At 33.4% G+C, this 17,640-nt stretch overlaps 2 protein-coding genes across 2 annotated transcripts; both read right to left on the reverse strand.

Moving 5' to 3' along the window:
* Nucleotides 1-7,964: 7,964 nt before the first annotated feature.
* LOC131067032 (ABC transporter B family member 19-like) lies at nucleotides 7,965-10,141 on the reverse strand. The gene is made up of 3 exons (XM_058001966.2): nucleotides 9,730-10,141; nucleotides 9,308-9,546; nucleotides 7,965-9,212 (listed from the first exon to the last, which is right to left on the reverse strand). Exons 1-3 carry the CDS (start codon nucleotides 10,139-10,141, stop codon nucleotides 7,965-7,967), a joined length of 1,899 nt encoding a protein of 632 aa, XP_057857949.2.
* A 66-nt stretch (nucleotides 10,142-10,207) lies between these two features.
* On the reverse strand, nucleotides 10,208-17,120 carry LOC131067031 (ABC transporter B family member 19-like). The gene is made up of 8 exons (XM_058001965.1): nucleotides 16,869-17,120; nucleotides 16,625-16,679; nucleotides 16,371-16,519; nucleotides 15,534-15,734; nucleotides 15,160-15,419; nucleotides 14,639-14,955; nucleotides 14,290-14,513; nucleotides 10,208-10,606 (listed from the first exon to the last, which is right to left on the reverse strand). The coding sequence occupies exons 1-8, from the start codon at nucleotides 17,118-17,120 to the stop codon at nucleotides 10,208-10,210; spliced, it is 1,857 nt and encodes a 618-aa protein (XP_057857948.1).
* Between the last annotated feature and the right edge of the window lie 520 nt (nucleotides 17,121-17,640).

Consider the following 17,640-nt stretch of genomic DNA (forward strand, 5'->3'; position numbering starts at 1 on the left):
GAGAAACAATATTATCTAAAATTTATTGAAGGTCAGGATATCACTAGTTGAGAATTAGGGAAGAGCATATTCCAAAAATAGCTTTTTAGACTAGGTATAGATAGTATGAGTTTGTTGGTGGTGGCTTTTTGGCCTAACAAATGCCCCTCCCATCTTTATGAGCCTCAAAAATCATGTTTTCCATGTCTACCTAGAAAAAGTTGTGTTAGTATTCTTAGATGATATTCTAATCTACTCCTAAAATTTGCAAGAACACAAGGAAAATTTGAGAATAGTACTGCAAAGGCTAAGGGAGCACGAGTTATATGGGAAATTGTTCGCGTATTCCTTCTTCTAGCCTAAGGTGCACTATTTGGGATAATAGCAGCCTAGGGTATAGTAGTTGATCTGACCAAGATACAACCAATTGAAGATTGACCTATTCCTAAGAATCTGACTAAAGGAAGAAGAGTTATGGGTTTGACAGGGTATTTTTGAAGGTTCGTAGAGAACTTATCCAAGATAGCCAACCCCATTACCTATCTTCAATGAAAAGGTAAGAAGTTTGAATGGATAAATAAATGCAATGTCACCTTCCAATAGTTGAAGGAAGCTCTTACCACCACCCCTATATTGCAAGTGCCTAGCCTAGAAAAAGAATTTGTAGTTTGGATTGATGCTTCTTTGGAAAGGGATAGGAGGAGTTCTAATGCAAAATGGATGTGTGATCATTTTTTAGTCCAGAAAATTGAAGGATCACAGACTCAACTATCCCACCCATGACTTAGAGTTAGCTGCAATTGTGCATGCATTTAAGGTATAGAAACATTATTTATTTCGGAGACCCTTCAAGTTGAACATTGACCATAAATGACTCCAATATCTACTCACACAATCTAATTTGAATGCATGATAGAGAAAGTGGTTAGAATTCCCAAGCAACTAGATATTTCATATGTTAAGGGAAAATAAAATTAGGTAGCAGATGCCCTTAGTTGAAGGGCTAAATTAGCTGCAATCACTTATTAAGGTTTGAATTGCTAGAAAAGATCAAATGAATTGCAAGCTTTTGACCCCTTTTGTTAGCAACTAAGGTTGGAAATGCACCACTGAATTGATCCAGTCAAGTACAATTAAGGGAATGATAGTATCCATCATTAACTAAATTGAATTTATGTTAAGATTAAAAATTCTCATAGAAGGCCATAATGTGCCCTATCAAGCACATCCTAGGGTGGCTAAAATGTATGCAGAGTTAAAAACTCATTACTTTTGGTCACAAATGAAGAAAGAGATAGCAAATTATGTTTTCGAATGTATTGAATGTCAGTGTGTTAAAGAAAAACATTGTCATCTTGCAAGATACCTTATCCTCATGATTTACCTTGGCATAAATGGTCAATAATTTCTATGGATTTTGTGACGGGTTTGCCAAAAAATTTGGCAACAACATGAGAGTATTCTGGTAGTGGTTCATAAATTGACAAAAGTACTATTTTATTCTAGACAATGTGAAGGATGATGCCCCAGTATTGGCTAAAAGATTTATCAAGGAAACCATAAGATTGCATTGGATGCCTAAGGTAATCATTTTTTATAGAGGTAAGTTATTTACTTCTAGGTTTTGGACCTCTCTTATGACCACCTTGGGTACCAAACTAAATTTTAGCATTTCTTACTACCCAAAAACGAATGGTCAAACAAAAAGAGTTAATCAAATTATGGAAGATATGTTTTTAATTTCACGTTTTTAATTCATATGAACCTATGACAACTACAACATCATTTTCTTCTATCTTATCATATCCAAGGCCTTCATTCTTTTACCCCATAACTAGTTGAATGAGATCTCTTATCCCTTGCCAATAAGTTCCCAAACCTTTTCCTTCATAACCCATTTTCTTCATGATCTTTAAGCCAACATTCTTGTCATCACAACCTATAGATTTTGTAGTTTTAAACACATCCTTTCCTTAACCTCATCATCTTCGTTGGAAGAAATTTTAGCTACATCACCCATATCAAACAAAAAACACAAACTACTCATAGCACATTAGGTATTACATATTAAATCCTTTGACCTTAAATTCTCATTTTCCTTCCTGCATGCAATTAATCTAATTGCATATCTTTTTCTTTCAACTTTGCATTTTCATCTTTATGAAAATTGTTTTCCTATTTAACTTTCTCCAATTCCTTATAAAGAGTATCATTTTCACATGAATTTTCTTAGATATCTTTTCTCAACTCCTTTATAGTTTCTGTCAATTCTAAATATTACCTTCTAAGTACGATTTATCTTTCAAAAAAATCCTTTTCACGCATTAAACTTGCTTTTTCTTTCTTAACTTTTTTACCATTTCTCCCCATTGACACAAATGAATTAAACTTACCTTACTTATACACCCCAATCACATGATCCTTCAAAGATCAACTTTGCAGTGGTTTCTATTAACATGCAATGGACCTTCACATTTAGACCCATAATCACTTCACCCTTATTTATATGCCTCTGCGCTTGCAGCAGCTAACCTCTTTAATTCTTTTGTGTTCTCAGGATTGACGTTTCTCATTCTTTTCTTTTGCAATCAACATCTAACACACTTTTATACCTTTTGTGACTTTGCTTAGCTTTAAACTGCACACCCACAATCTCACAAACTCTCAAAAAAATGAACACTTCTCAAGATCTTCTCACTCTGATACCAATTATATTAATTGTTGTGTATTTTTTATTTCTACACAGCATAATAAGATGTAGTATCCTATTGTAGTTAGCTGTTCACATAATTAACATATTATTCTATAAACTCCGTTGTGTTTGCTGTTTCAATTCTTGTTTGTAAAAATCTGTCACGTTCTCATGGCAGGCAAAAGAATTTTCCGTCTCTGTAGATAAAATAAGATTTAATATAAACTATAACATATGGGCTAGATAAGTTTTAATAAAAACTGGACTGATTTAAAGTAGGCTAGGCGAAAGAATATCCCACCGTTTCGTTCAAGGCAACCAAAGTACAAGAAAAATATTATGATTACAAGAATGCTTCGTATTTACCGAATGAAGTTGTTGTACATTCCAAATTCAACGAGAACAACGTGACGACAGAAACGAAGAAGAGCTTGCTCTAAATTCAATTCATCTACCAATTCTAATAGCAAGGCGAATCACGAAAGAGATGAACAAGAAATTAAGAAAATATTGGAGTTAATATCGTGGTATTGAAATGAATTAGAGAAACGGAAATATGTTCAAAATTTGATAAATTTTGAGTTGTGGGAATATGCAGGAATCCTATGGAGGAAAGGCATTCTAATGTTGGCGATACTCTGTCTTCGATTTTAATATGCTTTTGGGAGTAGTGTATGATCTCTGTCTTCTCCACTTCCTATGAATCATATTTCTTATCTATTTTTTTATGATTTAGATTATCTTAAATTCCCATGCGTTAAGCTCTTCAGTCTTATAAGTCATATTTTGATCTTCCTCATTTTTTCTTTATATCTTTGGGCTCCTCTTATTTACTTTTTTTATGATTATAATTATCTGATATTCCAAGGCCTTAAGCCTTTGATTTGCCTAAAAGCTATATCAGCTTAATAACAAGAATTGTTGGTGACATGTTTCGTTGAATTTCAGATCCATAGGGTACCCGGTATCAAGCCTAACCTTCATAGCAAAAGAAGGGGTTTCTTATAACAAAATAATGGACATAATCAATCTTAAAAAGACAATTTGATTGATGGGCCTGAAGCAGATCAACTGGACGGCATCATCAAATTTTAATCTGCTGATACCTGCAAGGAAAACACTAGCTCTCGTTGGCGGCAGTGAATCCGGACAGAGCAATATAATTTCTCTTCTGGAAAGGTTTTATGAGCCTAGCCAAGGTACAATTTGTTCACTGCTATATGTGTCTTATGGCCCACAGCCCATCCTTTTGCCATTTCAACTAGTTCTCCTTGTTACTTCTAACATTTTTTTTAAATAAATAGCTTTTATTTAAAAAAAAATTAATGAGTTTGTTATTTTGCATATTTTTTTATAGTTTTTATGTCTTCCAAACATTACATAATCATAAATCTTGGAGTTAGGAGACTGAAAAAAAATAAGAGTATTTGAAATGTGCACAGATCTCCTTGTATATAGGAAAGGTAGATGAGGTAGGACTCAAACTACGATTAACCCTACAAAGATGGAAAACATGGGAGCTCACTTGACATTTGTGTGAGCAAGTGTCAAACATGCATGTCAGAGGTGTCTCAAGTGATGAGGACACATGTCTCAATGTTATGAACTAAGACAAAAGCATGGAATAGCCTATGTAAACTTAAGATAAGTGTGAACAGGTCACTCACTAGAAAGGTGATTAGCTTACTAATTTGGCAATGACTATTTACATTAATGTACTCATGTACAAATTCTGTATAACCAAAGCAAGTAACCTCAAAGAACTACTACTATTATAATGTACAGGAATACTTCCCCACATTAGAGAGAGAAAAGAGAGACTATGAATGCCACCCATATGATAATAGAACTTGTAGTGCTAAGTGATGGTCTAAGAAGAATGTAGAATGTAATCCTTGAAAGTCAAACAATATTTCTTTCTAATGGAAGAAGGAGAACCGTAGATAGGTGCATGGCATCTTCCTAGGTGAGAGGAATATAAGTCTCTGAATGACACAAAATATCAAAAGACAATAAAGAAAGCTTTGAAAGCTACTTAGTTGCTCTATGTGAAGGTTGAAGAAAATCATGAACAAAAGATGTAGATGTGTGGACAAGAGCATTAATGTAGCTATCATCACAATTCCTTGTGAATCTTATAAAATGGGATTCATTAAACAACTTTGATATGTCATATAAGTAATCTTCTCAATCAACTATAGTTGAAATAGAACTATGAAAACCTTGTTCCCCTAAATTATGAGAAACTAATGGTGTAGGAATATTCTACACTGGAGAAGTATGAGGTAGAGTAAATGTGATATCATTGAAAGCTATAGGAACCAATAGGGAGGATAAAACTCTGAAGTTCAAATAATCATATTATATCTCCTTATGCATGTTGAAGGTATTAGTGTTATCTGACTCAAAACATTAGCTAGTAGTCAAGACTTATCATCATGCATGTACAATATTCCCTAAATTGCACTTAACGGGGGTGTTAGTGTTAATTTAGTCATTGTAAAACTATTTGGTTTATCACCTTTCTAGTCCTAATAATAACATTGTCATCTTATTATATTGTAATCTTAAAAGTTTTAAAAGATGCATTTTGTTATAGCAATGTTCCTAACCTAGGATCACAACCTATATAGAAAATTTCACATGAGAACTAGATATATCACCAAATGAGATGAAATAGATTGATATTGAGATGATATACAAATGTATATGAGCCTCCTTATATAGGCAAAGGCTAGAATGCAAGCACAAATGAGGTGTAAGGGTAGGTACAACTAGCTACCAACTAATGGCACAAAATACAAAATGCAGGTAAATAATAAAATGTTTAAAGTTTACCTATAACCTAGGAATATGATATGTCTAAGTAAACTTAAGATTGTGACTAAATTATATTTATTCCAAAACCCTCACTTAAGTGCAACTTATGGAAAAAAATTAAATATTCAATATGATATGATGATGGATCTTGACAACTAGGCCATGTTCGCTACCATATACAGTTCAAATGATCTCTTACAAATGGAGAAATGGAGAAAACCTCATGGGATAAAAGTCCTCTCCAAAAAAGAGATACGCGAACAAACATAAGTGATAGGATGAATGATGAATAAAGGTCTAAACTGCACCAATAGCCTCTAAGAACTACATCCATTATTCTTAATTAATTCAAAATATTATAATTATTTCTATTGCATAATATTCTTAATATGATTTCAAACCAAAAAACCAAAGAAATTTTTTAATTTTTAACTAGTAGATTCCTCTCTATATTGGGTGGTCATATTTTGATTTCTAAAGTCATTTTAAAAAGTTAACCTCACTAAAGAATGTAAGTGCCTTTGGAATATACAAAATACCCATCTTTGAAAAATATTTTTTGAAAGCATATTTCTCATTATGAATGATATTCTAATGGCATTATTATCGGAGTTTCTTTTGTTATTTCTAAATCCCTTCTTTAGAGTTTTCTAAAATATTTTTTTGAGCATTATTCCAATCCAATGGTTTGGAAAAAAAATTCTCATGTGATGATTTAATTCAAGTGTCTTCTTTTTTTCTTTTATTTATTATATTTTTCTCATACATAGGTGTTTAATTCATGGTTATTTACAAAAATATTGTTCCTCTATCTATACTCCCTACACATTTTGTTTTTCAAGAATTTTCTTGTTTGGTTTTGATGATTGATATTAATAGATAAATTAACTTCCTACACAATATTTATGATTGATTCTTGGCTACAATAACATAATAAAAATATGAGAAATTTGATTGATTTGACACCCTTATACCTTCAACATCCCTCTTCATATTTAAGTATACTTGTCTTTTATGGACAAAGGGGTAGCTAGTTTTTTTTAGCTTTGTCATTGAACGTTTCAAATCTATCATTTTGTGAAAACATTGGGACAAAGGTTTCTTCTGAACACACAAAGTCATTTGGTTGAATTATATAACATTTAAGAAAGCTTCTTTATTTAGATTTTGTAATATAAATTGAATATTATAATTTTCTATAAATTACTAGTTTCAATTGTTGGATTTACTACTCTTTTGAATAGAATATAATTATATTATTTTTTATATTTTGTGTGTCCTTTCTATTAGAATTAAACTTATCATTAGTCATTTATCCTATTCGCATAATTTAGGCCTACCACATTTTTGTCTCCTTATCCACATGTGCACATACATGGCAATGAGATTCTCAAGTTTTAATAGTAATCTATGGATCAGATTGTTATAACTAGTAGCACTTTATTATCTTAGTCTATAAGAATTTAGGTTACATACACATGTCTAAACACACAAACAAATAGGCCTTAGTCGTAAAGATATATAGACTAAGTGTACACACTCTCAAAACTTCTTAATTTACTGAGTGAAAGCAAAAAAAATAGTTAGAGAGATTTAACATGAAGGCAAGTTCCCTAGTTGTTACACTATTCTCCTTTATCCCCCAACATAGATTGTAAATAGGAACATTTCGCAATATTCAAACATACAATCTATTTGTTCTTTGATTATAACATCTATGACTCTTCCTTGTACTATTCGCTTTTTATTTATGATTATTGTTTTCTAAATATTATGTTATATCCACATTATTTTACATTAGATAAACTAACACTTAATAGTCTCTTGTTATTTCAATCTTTATATTACTCTTCACTTCTTCACACATTTAGATTAATCATTTTTATTATATCATCTAAAATTTATAATTTATCTATATTTTTAACAACTTAATATCAATCCAAAGTTAAATTAAATTTCTCTTTAAAATAATTTTTGAATTTTTATACATTATAACTTTGATTACCAACAAAATTTATATACTTTATAAATGCTTTGCAAATTTTATTAAACTTAAACTTAAATAGACTAAAAATATGAAAAAACATATTTATGTCGAGAGCCATCTACAATGACATACAAATATCGGTAAATCAAAAAGTGGTTTTGAATAAATTTGATGTGTAGATGACAGATAAATGCATGCATGTTTCAGTTTGTCTATAAGTATTATTTTTGTACTCTCAATAAAATAGAATCATTGTCACGTGTCTCTAAGTATAAAACTGTTACATCTTTAATGAGAATGAAGGAATGCAGCATTATTCAGCTCCAAGACAATTATTTGATATCTCTCAACATTATTTTACGTATATTTCTTTTAAAATATAAATATACTAGATCTAACACAGCAATAATCAAATCCTTTGGTATAGATCCTCCTGAAGCAGGTGATATATGGTATTACTGTATTATCATTCACTTTAAACAGTAGTCAACCCGAAAGTGATATAAACTCTTGCTCAATTGACTCTGCTCGATGGCTGGCCTTCAGGTTGAGCAGTCTGTTGTATTCTCCATTAGGTGTGGCCATGAGCTCTGAATGAGATCCCTGTTCTGCAATCCTTCCCTCCTTCACCACTGCAATGGTGGCCACATTCTTTATAGTGGAGAGACGATGAGCAACAATAATAGATGTTCTGCCTTCCATCACCCTCTCCAAGGCTTCCTGAACAACCCTCTCTGACTCTGCATCCAATCCACTGGTAGCCTCATCCAATAGCAGGATTGCAGGATTCTTCAGTACTGCCCTTGCTATTGCCAATCTCTGCTTCTGCCCTCCTGACATTTCCACTCCTCTCTCGCCTACCAAAGTCCCATACCCATCAGGCAATTTGCTGATAAACTCATGAGCATTTGCAATTCTCGCAGCATTGATCACCTCTTCTTCTGATGCGTTCTTCTTTCCGTACAGAATGTTATCTCTGATAGAAGTAGCAAAAAGAGCAGGCTCCTGCTGCACCAGAGAAATGTTCAATCTCAGAGAGCGTAGATGATAACTCCTGATGTCCATTTCATCAATCAAAACAGTTCCTTCAGTTGGGTCATAAAATCTCTCGATCAGTGCAATGATGGAGCTCTTACCGCACCCACTAGATCCCACAAGGGCTAAGCTCTTTCCTGCTTCCAACTTCAGGTCCAGGTTTTCAAAAACAATAAATTGTGGTCGATTAGGATAACAAAATGTGACATTCCTGAACTCTATGTCTCCCTTCAAGTGTTCGACATTGAATGCTTCTGGATCTTCTGGCTCCATCCGTGTCTGCCTGTCCAGGATTTTGAACACCGACTTCACGGCTTCCCTGCTTTTAACGAAATTTGGAACCAAAGTCATCGTCTCCGAGAGTGTAGAAGAAGCAAAAAACATTACAGTAGATGCCACAATAACTTCAGTAAAACTAGCCGTTCCATTACTGACAAGTCTCCAGGCATTCCAAAGAGCCAAAGCATAGGAGCAATACAGGCCCAGCTGAGAAAGCCCATATAACAACCCTGCGATTTGCCCTTTTCTGAAGCTGCGTCTCACCGGTTTAGCGAGCAATTTCTGAAATAAAGACAGAACTTTCTTCTCTGCGTTGAATGCTATAAGTGTTCTGATATTGCTCACTGCTTCGCCTGCCACAACGGTGGCTTCGTTGTGCGCCTTGGCTTGATCTCCACCGAATCCCTTATCTGACATTTTCTGCATTTAAATGAATCGCAAATCTTTGTAAGCTTAGGATTCTACCCATACATGTTAGAATGGTTTTAACCTAATTAATTTAAATCTGTACAGACCTGAGACATGTTTCCCAAAACAAGAATAGGGTATGCGGCGAAAAGGATTAAGCTGACTTGCCATTGGGCTGTAAAGCATATTATCAAGGAAGCAACAATATTGGTGAGGTTCTGGGCAATAAGAAATACTTGTTCAATTACACTCTTTACGTGAGTCCCGTCGGAAGAAATGCGGGAGGAGATTTTAAGGCTGCCATTCTCATCTTTATCGAACCAAGATATCTCATTACGCAAAATGGCTGCAAGATTCAGGGCAAAATCATTCCATTCTATAAGTTATTCTCATCCTTTATGTAATAATGTATGAATTGAATGCAAGAAAGCTCAAATGGATGACATAAGTCCCCGAATTGTCCATGCAGCACGTCCTATCCAAAAAAACTATATAAAGAATAAAATATGTATCAGTTTAACCCCTTTACCTGCAAGCATCTTCTCTCGAACTTTTTCGCTTAAATTTCCTCCGATTATCCCAAGGCAAAACTGCTGCAACGCGTTGCCTAGCAATGCAGCGAGAGCAATACCAATATACACGAAGGCAGCTATCCTAATCTTGCGCTCCATTTCAGAATGATTCTGTATGAAGAAGTTGGTTATAGATATAGCCATAAATAGACCAACTATCGGGACTAGACAACCCTGTATAATTGACCCAAATGTGCCCATGATTGCATATGGCCAATCTGTTGCACTCATTTTCAACAATCTCATGGCAGAACCCTTGGATGTCATATCTTCTGAATCTATCTTTGAAACTGTCACTTTTTCATTCTCATTGCTTTCATATATTTGTGCATCTACAATTGGAATCTGTGTCTCATTGCTTTCGGGCATGGCATCAATGAAATGAATTAGAACAGCAACCACACTAAGTAGTCAAATACAAAAAATAGGGCTCTCCTATTTATATATATACCTTAAATTTGGCATTACTTGTAACGTCTGCTCTGTGTCATTATTAGAGTAATCTGGTGCCTGCAAATTTATTAGAGAAAAATATGCGCCTCCATCCTCTTTGGCCATTAGTTGATCATGGCTTCCCATTTCAACAATACACCCATCTTTCATAACAGCTATGGTATCGACCTTCTTAATAGTAGATAAGCGGTGTGCTATCACCACCGTTGTTCTGCCAATCATAAGCTCATTGAGAGTCAGCTGAATAAGACGCTCAGAAGCAGAATCGAGGGCACTGGTGGCCTCATCCAAAAGTAATATCTTTGGATTCTTCAAAATTGCTCTTGCCAGTGCAATTCTTTGTTTCTGCCCCCCAGAAAGTTGTGCTCCTCTTTCCCCTACCTGCATCATTCACACAACAACTTATCCATCACCTGTTGCAAATAAATGGCTCAACTCAACTATCTGATTGTATTAATAAGTGTATTTTTGAAAGAAATATCAGCACTGTTAGTCCATGCTTTTTACCACCGCTTTTCATATTGATGACTGATATTGATCATCCAGTTCTACCATCGGCCATCTAGTTTTGCGTACCCTTCATTACCTTATGTTGTTTAGATGGTCAGTTTTAATTGTAGTTTGTTTTTGTTTCAGTCCAGTTAAGAAGCTCTGTTTTTCCTTTGCCAGCGAATAAATCATGATAATGCATGTTGTTGTTAGTGCATAATCAGTTCCTTCTGCTTTGTCATGAACTACTCTTTTGAAGTCTAGTTGTATTCAAGTCGAGGGTAGTTTTTAATCAAGCTGGAATAAAACTGTTGTGTATAAAAAAAAATATAGTTCACTAATAAAAAAAGAGAGGGTTCTGCCATTGCTGAAATGTATGAATAATCAGTTTCTTTTTTATGTCCGATAAGAGGTATTCATTTTATCACTAATAAAAACAGAGAGGGTTCTGCCATTGTTGAAATGTATGAATGATCAGTTTCTTTTTTATGTCCGATAAGAGGTATTCATTTTATCACAGATTTTTATTGCTGTTATTTTTTTTCTCTGCTCTCATATTCATTGAATTAGCCTGGTTTAGGGATAAGGGCTGCTTTCGAAAACTATAATTTGGTATCAAAGTAGGTAATTGATATATTTATTGGTGTATTAAGATGATGTCATTTTTTATAGTAAAAGATTTGTAGGAGAATTTGAATTAGGTTATGAGGAGTTAGGTGATTAAAATACACTTACAACAAATGATAAAATAGTTAAGGAGGCTAAGAAGAAAAATGTCCAAGCCTTATTTCATATTCGCATAGCTTTAAATAAGATTTTTCTTTTGAGAATTGTAGGAGTAAAAATAATTGAGGATGCTTGGAAGACTCTACAAGAAGCTTAACAAGGGAGTTCAAAGTTGTCAAGCTATAAAGATTAAAAAGAGAATTTGAGAAATTGAAGATGCAAGAAGCTAAAAGTGTGAGTGACTATTGTGTGAGAGTTAAAGATGTGGTCAATAAGATGCCTATTGTTGGAAAAATAGTGAACAATGAAGTTTCTGTCAAAAATGTGTCAACGAATCTCACACCAAGGTCAAAACCATGTTGGTCATAATCATTGAAGAAAGAAAGGATTTGTCTACCCTTCAATTTGATTGCCTAATTCAATCTCTAATGTCTCATGAAGAAAGATTGAGAGATTCATTTGAAGAAAGTGATGAAACCCAAAAGCTTCAAGAGATTGAACAAACTTATTTTTCTTGAATTGTCAAATGTTCTCTCACCATATTCTTTTTGTGAAGTAAAATCAATCTTTAAAAAATTAAAAAGTTCACGGTGTTGGTGCCATAACCCTAAATATTCTTTGATATTTTTGTCGGTGTGCATTTTATTCAAAAAAAAATCAAAATTAAATAACCTATTCTTTTTTTATTAAATATTCCTTTACAAGTTATGAATAGATTAAACCGATTAGAGGCTCAATCATATTTTTCTACAAGTGAATAAATAGTTTGTTTATCCAATATTTTGTAGTAGTTACCTTCCAAAATAGCCTTATATTTTTTGTGACAATCTACCCACATTTATTATGATGGATATAGGTAATTTCCCTTAATATTTACTATATCCAAAATTTATTGGGCTAGTCACTAAGTCATCTAATTTTCAATAAAGAGGTTAAAATTTCTTATCATTTGGTTTCAATAGCTACCATCTAGGAACCATACATCTTTTTCATTTTCTTTTTCCAAATTACGTGTGAATAATGTGGAGTGTTACATATAATCAAAAGACTCTTCAATATAATTGTCTCTCTTATTTTTCAAATCAGATTTATTATTTCTACATTCAAAGTCATTGTGTCCATAATGTTCATAATGCATGCACTTGATTCTTCCATGATCCATAGAATTTCATCCTCTTCCTTTGTGATTTCCCCTTTCTTTTCCATTTTGTCAACCACATGGACTCTACTAGTTAAAGGACCCCCTTAAGGTTTAACTTATTAAGAATGAGTAGTACAATATGTTTGATTCTTATAGTAGAATGGAAAGGTTGCATTGAATTTTTTTATAGAATGTTGTGTACACTCTTTTATAAGGTTGTAAAGAACCTACCAAATCTACCATTAAAAATATGATTAAATCTTTTATTTTTTCAATTAGTATGATCATTGGATCAAATTTAGGAAGAAGAGATCTCATAATCTTTTTCAGAAATTCTGACTATGTTGTAGCTTTTCCTCAAGCCTCAAGTTAGTTTAGAATCATTTCAATCCTTGATATAAAATCTTATGTTGATTAAGCTTTTTTATCCTCAAATTTATAATATCTCTTCCAATGGTCTAAGTTCTAATAATCTAACTTTATCAAATTCTTGGAATGTAATTTGTAACATTGCCCTTTCTATCATCCTTCAACTAAGATCATTGATTTGTTGCAAAAAAATTTAATGCATTCTAATCTCTCATTTCATTCTACCTTACTTTAAATTGTTTCTAGAGATCTTGCAAAAATAGTAGAATATTTGTTTTAATATTTTCTATTGTAAATAAGAGAAGTTAGAATTATGACTTTCTACCATTAACCATTCTCATAATGATTTGAAAAAAACTACTAAACTATAAAATCATCTACACAATAACATTTCTACAACCTGTTGTAATACTAATTGAATTTTTTTTATTAATACTAGTACTAATTAAAAATAATAACTACAAAAGTACAAACTTTTACATTTTACAAATCATTTATGGTGATGTTTAGTTTATTTTCTCTGTTTATAAGGGTTTTAATTCTAATAATTTAATGGACACTCTTGTCTTTTTGTATGATGTTCGGCAATGCTCTACTCTTGGGTGGTGCAATATTATATGTGAAGAATGGAGATGTTAATTGGCATTTGGCATCAGTTATTAGGCAGATTCTTCAGGTGTGCAGTTCCTTGGATTCAATTATTTTCACACACATTCCTAGAGAGTGGAATGGTGTTGTTGTCTATTTAGCCAAATGGGCCTCAGATCAGATGTAGGGATGGAATATATTGGATAGGGGGCAATTGGCTCCTAATATGGTTCTTAGGCTAGATCAACTAGTGGACAATGATAGGGCTTTCTAGTTCTTTCTTCTCATCTTTCTATTTGTATCTCTTTTGTGATTGAATAAATTTTTACTCCTCTTTTAATCATCATAAACATGAAAGAAAAAAAATACTCAATTAAATCTGAAGTAAAATACTCTATTAAATCTGAAGTAACTATCTATCTAAAATAACAAACATTTAGCAAAACAAGAGACTGAACTTAAAGTTTTCAGGAATCCTAAACATAACCCTAAAAAATCATCCAAAATTATCACTCTTGATGCATCCTATTTTAAAAATGCTTGCGGTGAAAAGAAGCCTAAAAATAAATTGTCTTGAACATGCAAACTGAAGGCTGCCAAAAAACTATTAACAAAATTTTAAATATTTAATAATTCTTACTAGGAAGAATATTACCTCTGAATATTTCACCTGTATTAAAGAATTATCTACAAAATCCTACCCTAGAGAAAAATATATAAAGAGAAATAGAGCATTTCCAAACATTCACACCTTGGTATTATACCCTTCAGGGAAGTTGGTAATAAAATCATGTGCATTGGAAGCCTTTGCAGCCGCCATCACTTCTTCTTCATTAGCATCCTCCTTTCCATACAGTATGTTTTCCTTTATGCTTATTGAAAAGAGAACAGGCTCTTGACTTACCAGCCCTATCTGTTGCCTTAGCCACTTTGTATTGAGTCTTTTAATGTCAAGCTCATCTACTAGTATTTGTCCTGAATTTTTGTTTCAACCAAGGAAACTATAAGAACTTCTGGTTAAGAGAAATTTTAGTAATTTGAAGGAGGAAAATAAATGAACAAACAAACATAGGCATGAACTAAACATGAAAAAATTATACCTTGAGTAGGTTCATAAAACCTTTCTAGAAGAGAAATTACAGTGGTCTTTCCCGAGCCACTGCCACCAACAAGAGCTAGTGTTTTTCTTGCTGGTATTAGCAAGTTAAAATCGTGTAAAACAATGGCATCTGGACGTGAAGAATAGCTGAAGCAAACGTTCTTAAATTTGATGATGCCTTCCAGTTGATCTGCTTCAGGCCCATCAATCATATTGTCTTTTAAGATTGGTGTCTGGTTAATGATCTCCATTATTTTTTTATAAGCAGCCACTCCCTTTACTATGAAAGTTAGGCTTGATACCGCGTACCCTATGGCTCTGAAATTCAACCAGACATGTAACCAATAATTTTAGGTACTAAGCTCATATATTGTTTGGCCCAATTGAAAACTCAATGCATGGGAATTTACTGTAATTTTAACCATAAAGAAAGCAAATAAGAGGAACCCAAAGAAATAAAGGACAGCTGAGGAAGATCAATGTATGACTCATAAGAAGAAGATGAGAAGAGAGAGATCTTACACTACTCCAAAAAGCATATTTAAAAGCGAAGACAAAATATCTGCAGGTTTATAAATGCCTTTCCTCGTTAGGATTCCTCCATACCAGCAAAGCAGAGCCCACGAACTATAAGATATGGCCATTACAGCACCCATTCCAACACCCTTAACCAGTCCTTCTTGGTACTCCAACTTAACTGTAGATTTTAACATCTTTGAATAAGATGCCATGGCCTTAGACTCCCCAACATAGGAATAAACAGTTCGAATTTGTGAAAGCACCTGTTTGAACAATATTTCAAATTTCAAAGAACCCAAGATTTAAATTATAAATATCCCTTATATATGTTATGTTTAATAACAAATTATTATCAGCATATGAATTTAGATTCTCACTTCTTCAGTAATGGTTGCCGCGACTCCGGATGCTGTTTGAGCTTTATAAGTCACCTTGGAGAGAAGAGATGCATAGGAAGCCCCTACTGCGACGACCAGTGGTACAATGGCAAGGACAACTAGACCCACAGGCCATGCATATCTCAGTGATAAAGCAAGCCCAGCAACTACTGTTGTTAGATGGGACATAAAGCTGGCCATCTGTCATTTTATGATTGAAATCAGATAGGCGAAAGCCATCCAATTTATATTTCATTGGTCAAGTATTACAAATATTTTTTTCAATCTCAAGAATGTAATAATAATATTTGGTTTGGGGGCATTTGTTTTATTTATTTATAAAGAATCCTCTCATCTCAGATTTGGAGTAGAAAAGGGAGTTTTGCATGTGTCTAATACTTCTATAGAATGAAGTAATTGTAATGCATTCGTTATCCCTCAGCATGTGATCCGTTGATCAAAGAATGTAATGAATGTTGTAGCATGCATTGTGTTTTGTTTCTTTCCCTTCTTTCATGCAAATGAGTCTGAATTTTAATTAAATTGGGAACATCAATCTCATCAGTTCAAATTTTAATGATGCATTCCAGGTTTTTCTATAGAAATATTTCTGCATAATTTTTTTATATAAATTTTCTTAAGACAAGTACTAATGTTATGATTGTAATTAGATAGGAGAAAGCCATTTCATTGACCAAAAATTATGAATGATGATTAATTACAGACATAAGAAAGTATTAGTGGCCTCTCTATCACTATGTATTATTGTCTTAATGGCCTTTCTATCATTATGTAGTGATGGAGATCAGTTTCAAACATGGGTAAAATTTCAAATACCTTATCACCAAGAGACTCTTGGATAAGAAGAAAATCGGTAGAAAAGCTATCCAGAATAGCTCCAGTCCTTATCTGTGTATCGAACACTGCCACATCCTGCTTCAATATGGCTTCTAGATATTTGTATCTCATCCTTGTAGTCTGTCTCTCTGCAGTATATATCCAACACGATATCTCTGCCACAGTTCAAAACTTATCAGATTAACAACATATTTCCATTTCTTCGATTCATTTCGTTACCAATAGTATCTTACCTGCCCATCCAACTGCAAAAGCCGCAATAGCAAGGTAAACTGTATACAAGGCATACTGAAACAACGGATTACAATACATTAGTCATCAGTAGGAATGCATTGAAAAGGACTAGACAGTGAACAGCCTGTTTGTTGTATCCCATATAAACAAGTTCATTGACACCCAATTACAAATTATTGAATCCCAAGTGATGTTTCATAACATTATGAATTTTGAAGCCAAAAGCCTGTAAATAGAACAAACCTCAGGTTTACCAGTACTTGAACCTATTTCGTACAGAGTTTCAGAGAAGACTAAAGCGTAGATGGGAAGGACAAGACCAGTTCCAACTGCTCCAAGTGTTCCCACAAGTATGAGAAGGCAATCAAGGGAATCTGCAAAAGAGAAAATACTGTAGAGTGGAACAGAGAAAGCTTTTTGATTCCCCTTCATAGCTTTTTCTGTTTCTTTTTCATCTCTTTCGGGACTGACCTTTCTATCAGAATCTCCTTCCATTTTAAGGATTTGGGTACAGACTTCTTTAAACTGATTTTCCAGCAAGTTACTTATGGCTGAAGAATTTGTAGATGAGTTAAAGTTAGAACAATGTCTTCTTAGTTTATGTCGTCAAGTCGTTATCAAAACATATTTTTCTCGTTCGTTGAGTGACATTAGAGAAACTCGCCTCGTACCCCTTTATTTTAATATAGTCTATATTAAATCTCATCTAACCCGTATGTTAAAATTGATTGATTGCATTAACAACTGAATTGGTGAAATGGTCAAGAGCATCAGATCATAGGAATCTTTATTTTTGTCGCCCGGCATGAGCCGGCATGACAAAGTGATTACAACGTTTTCGTTGTGTGTTTGTGTTTTTCCTCAGCAGTTGTTTGTTTTCGCATGTCTGTTTCTAAATGGGAAGATTCAGTATCGAATCGAAATTGGAAGATTCTGTTTTGACATTATTCTATGGGAGACTTGATCTTAAAATAATATAGAGTACATATCAAAACAAGGATCACGTAGTCTTAAT

Source organism: Cryptomeria japonica, chromosome 8 (genome assembly GCF_030272615.1).
Source record: "Cryptomeria japonica chromosome 8, Sugi_1.0, whole genome shotgun sequence".
Lineage (NCBI taxonomy): Eukaryota > Viridiplantae > Streptophyta > Pinopsida > Cupressales > Cupressaceae > Cryptomeria > Cryptomeria japonica.

Bases quoted from the DNA above. Each gene is read 5' to 3' on its own strand.
- LOC131067032 (XM_058001966.2), bottom strand. From the start codon at position 10,141: ATGCCCGAAAGCAATGAGACACAGATTCCAATTGTAGATGCACAAATA. The intron at 9,547-9,729 runs GTAAAGGGGTTA...TGAATCTTGCAG, and splicing joins TCGAGAGAAGATGCTTGCAG to CCATTTTGCGTAATGAGATA. The intron at 9,213-9,307 runs GTCTGTACAGAT...ATTTAAATGCAG, and splicing joins TTTTGGGAAACATGTCTCAG to AAAATGTCAGATAAGGGATT.
- LOC131067031 (XM_058001965.1), bottom strand. From the start codon at position 17,120: ATGGAAGGAGATTCTGATAGAAAGGTCAGTCCCGAAAGAGATGAAAAA. The intron at 16,520-16,624 runs GTAAGATACTAT...TATATACTGCAG, and splicing joins TTTTGCAGTTGGATGGGCAG to AGAGACAGACTACAAGGATG. The intron at 14,956-15,159 runs GTAAGATCTCTC...GTTGAATTTCAG, and splicing joins AATATGCTTTTTGGAGTAGT to AGCCATAGGGTACGCGGTAT.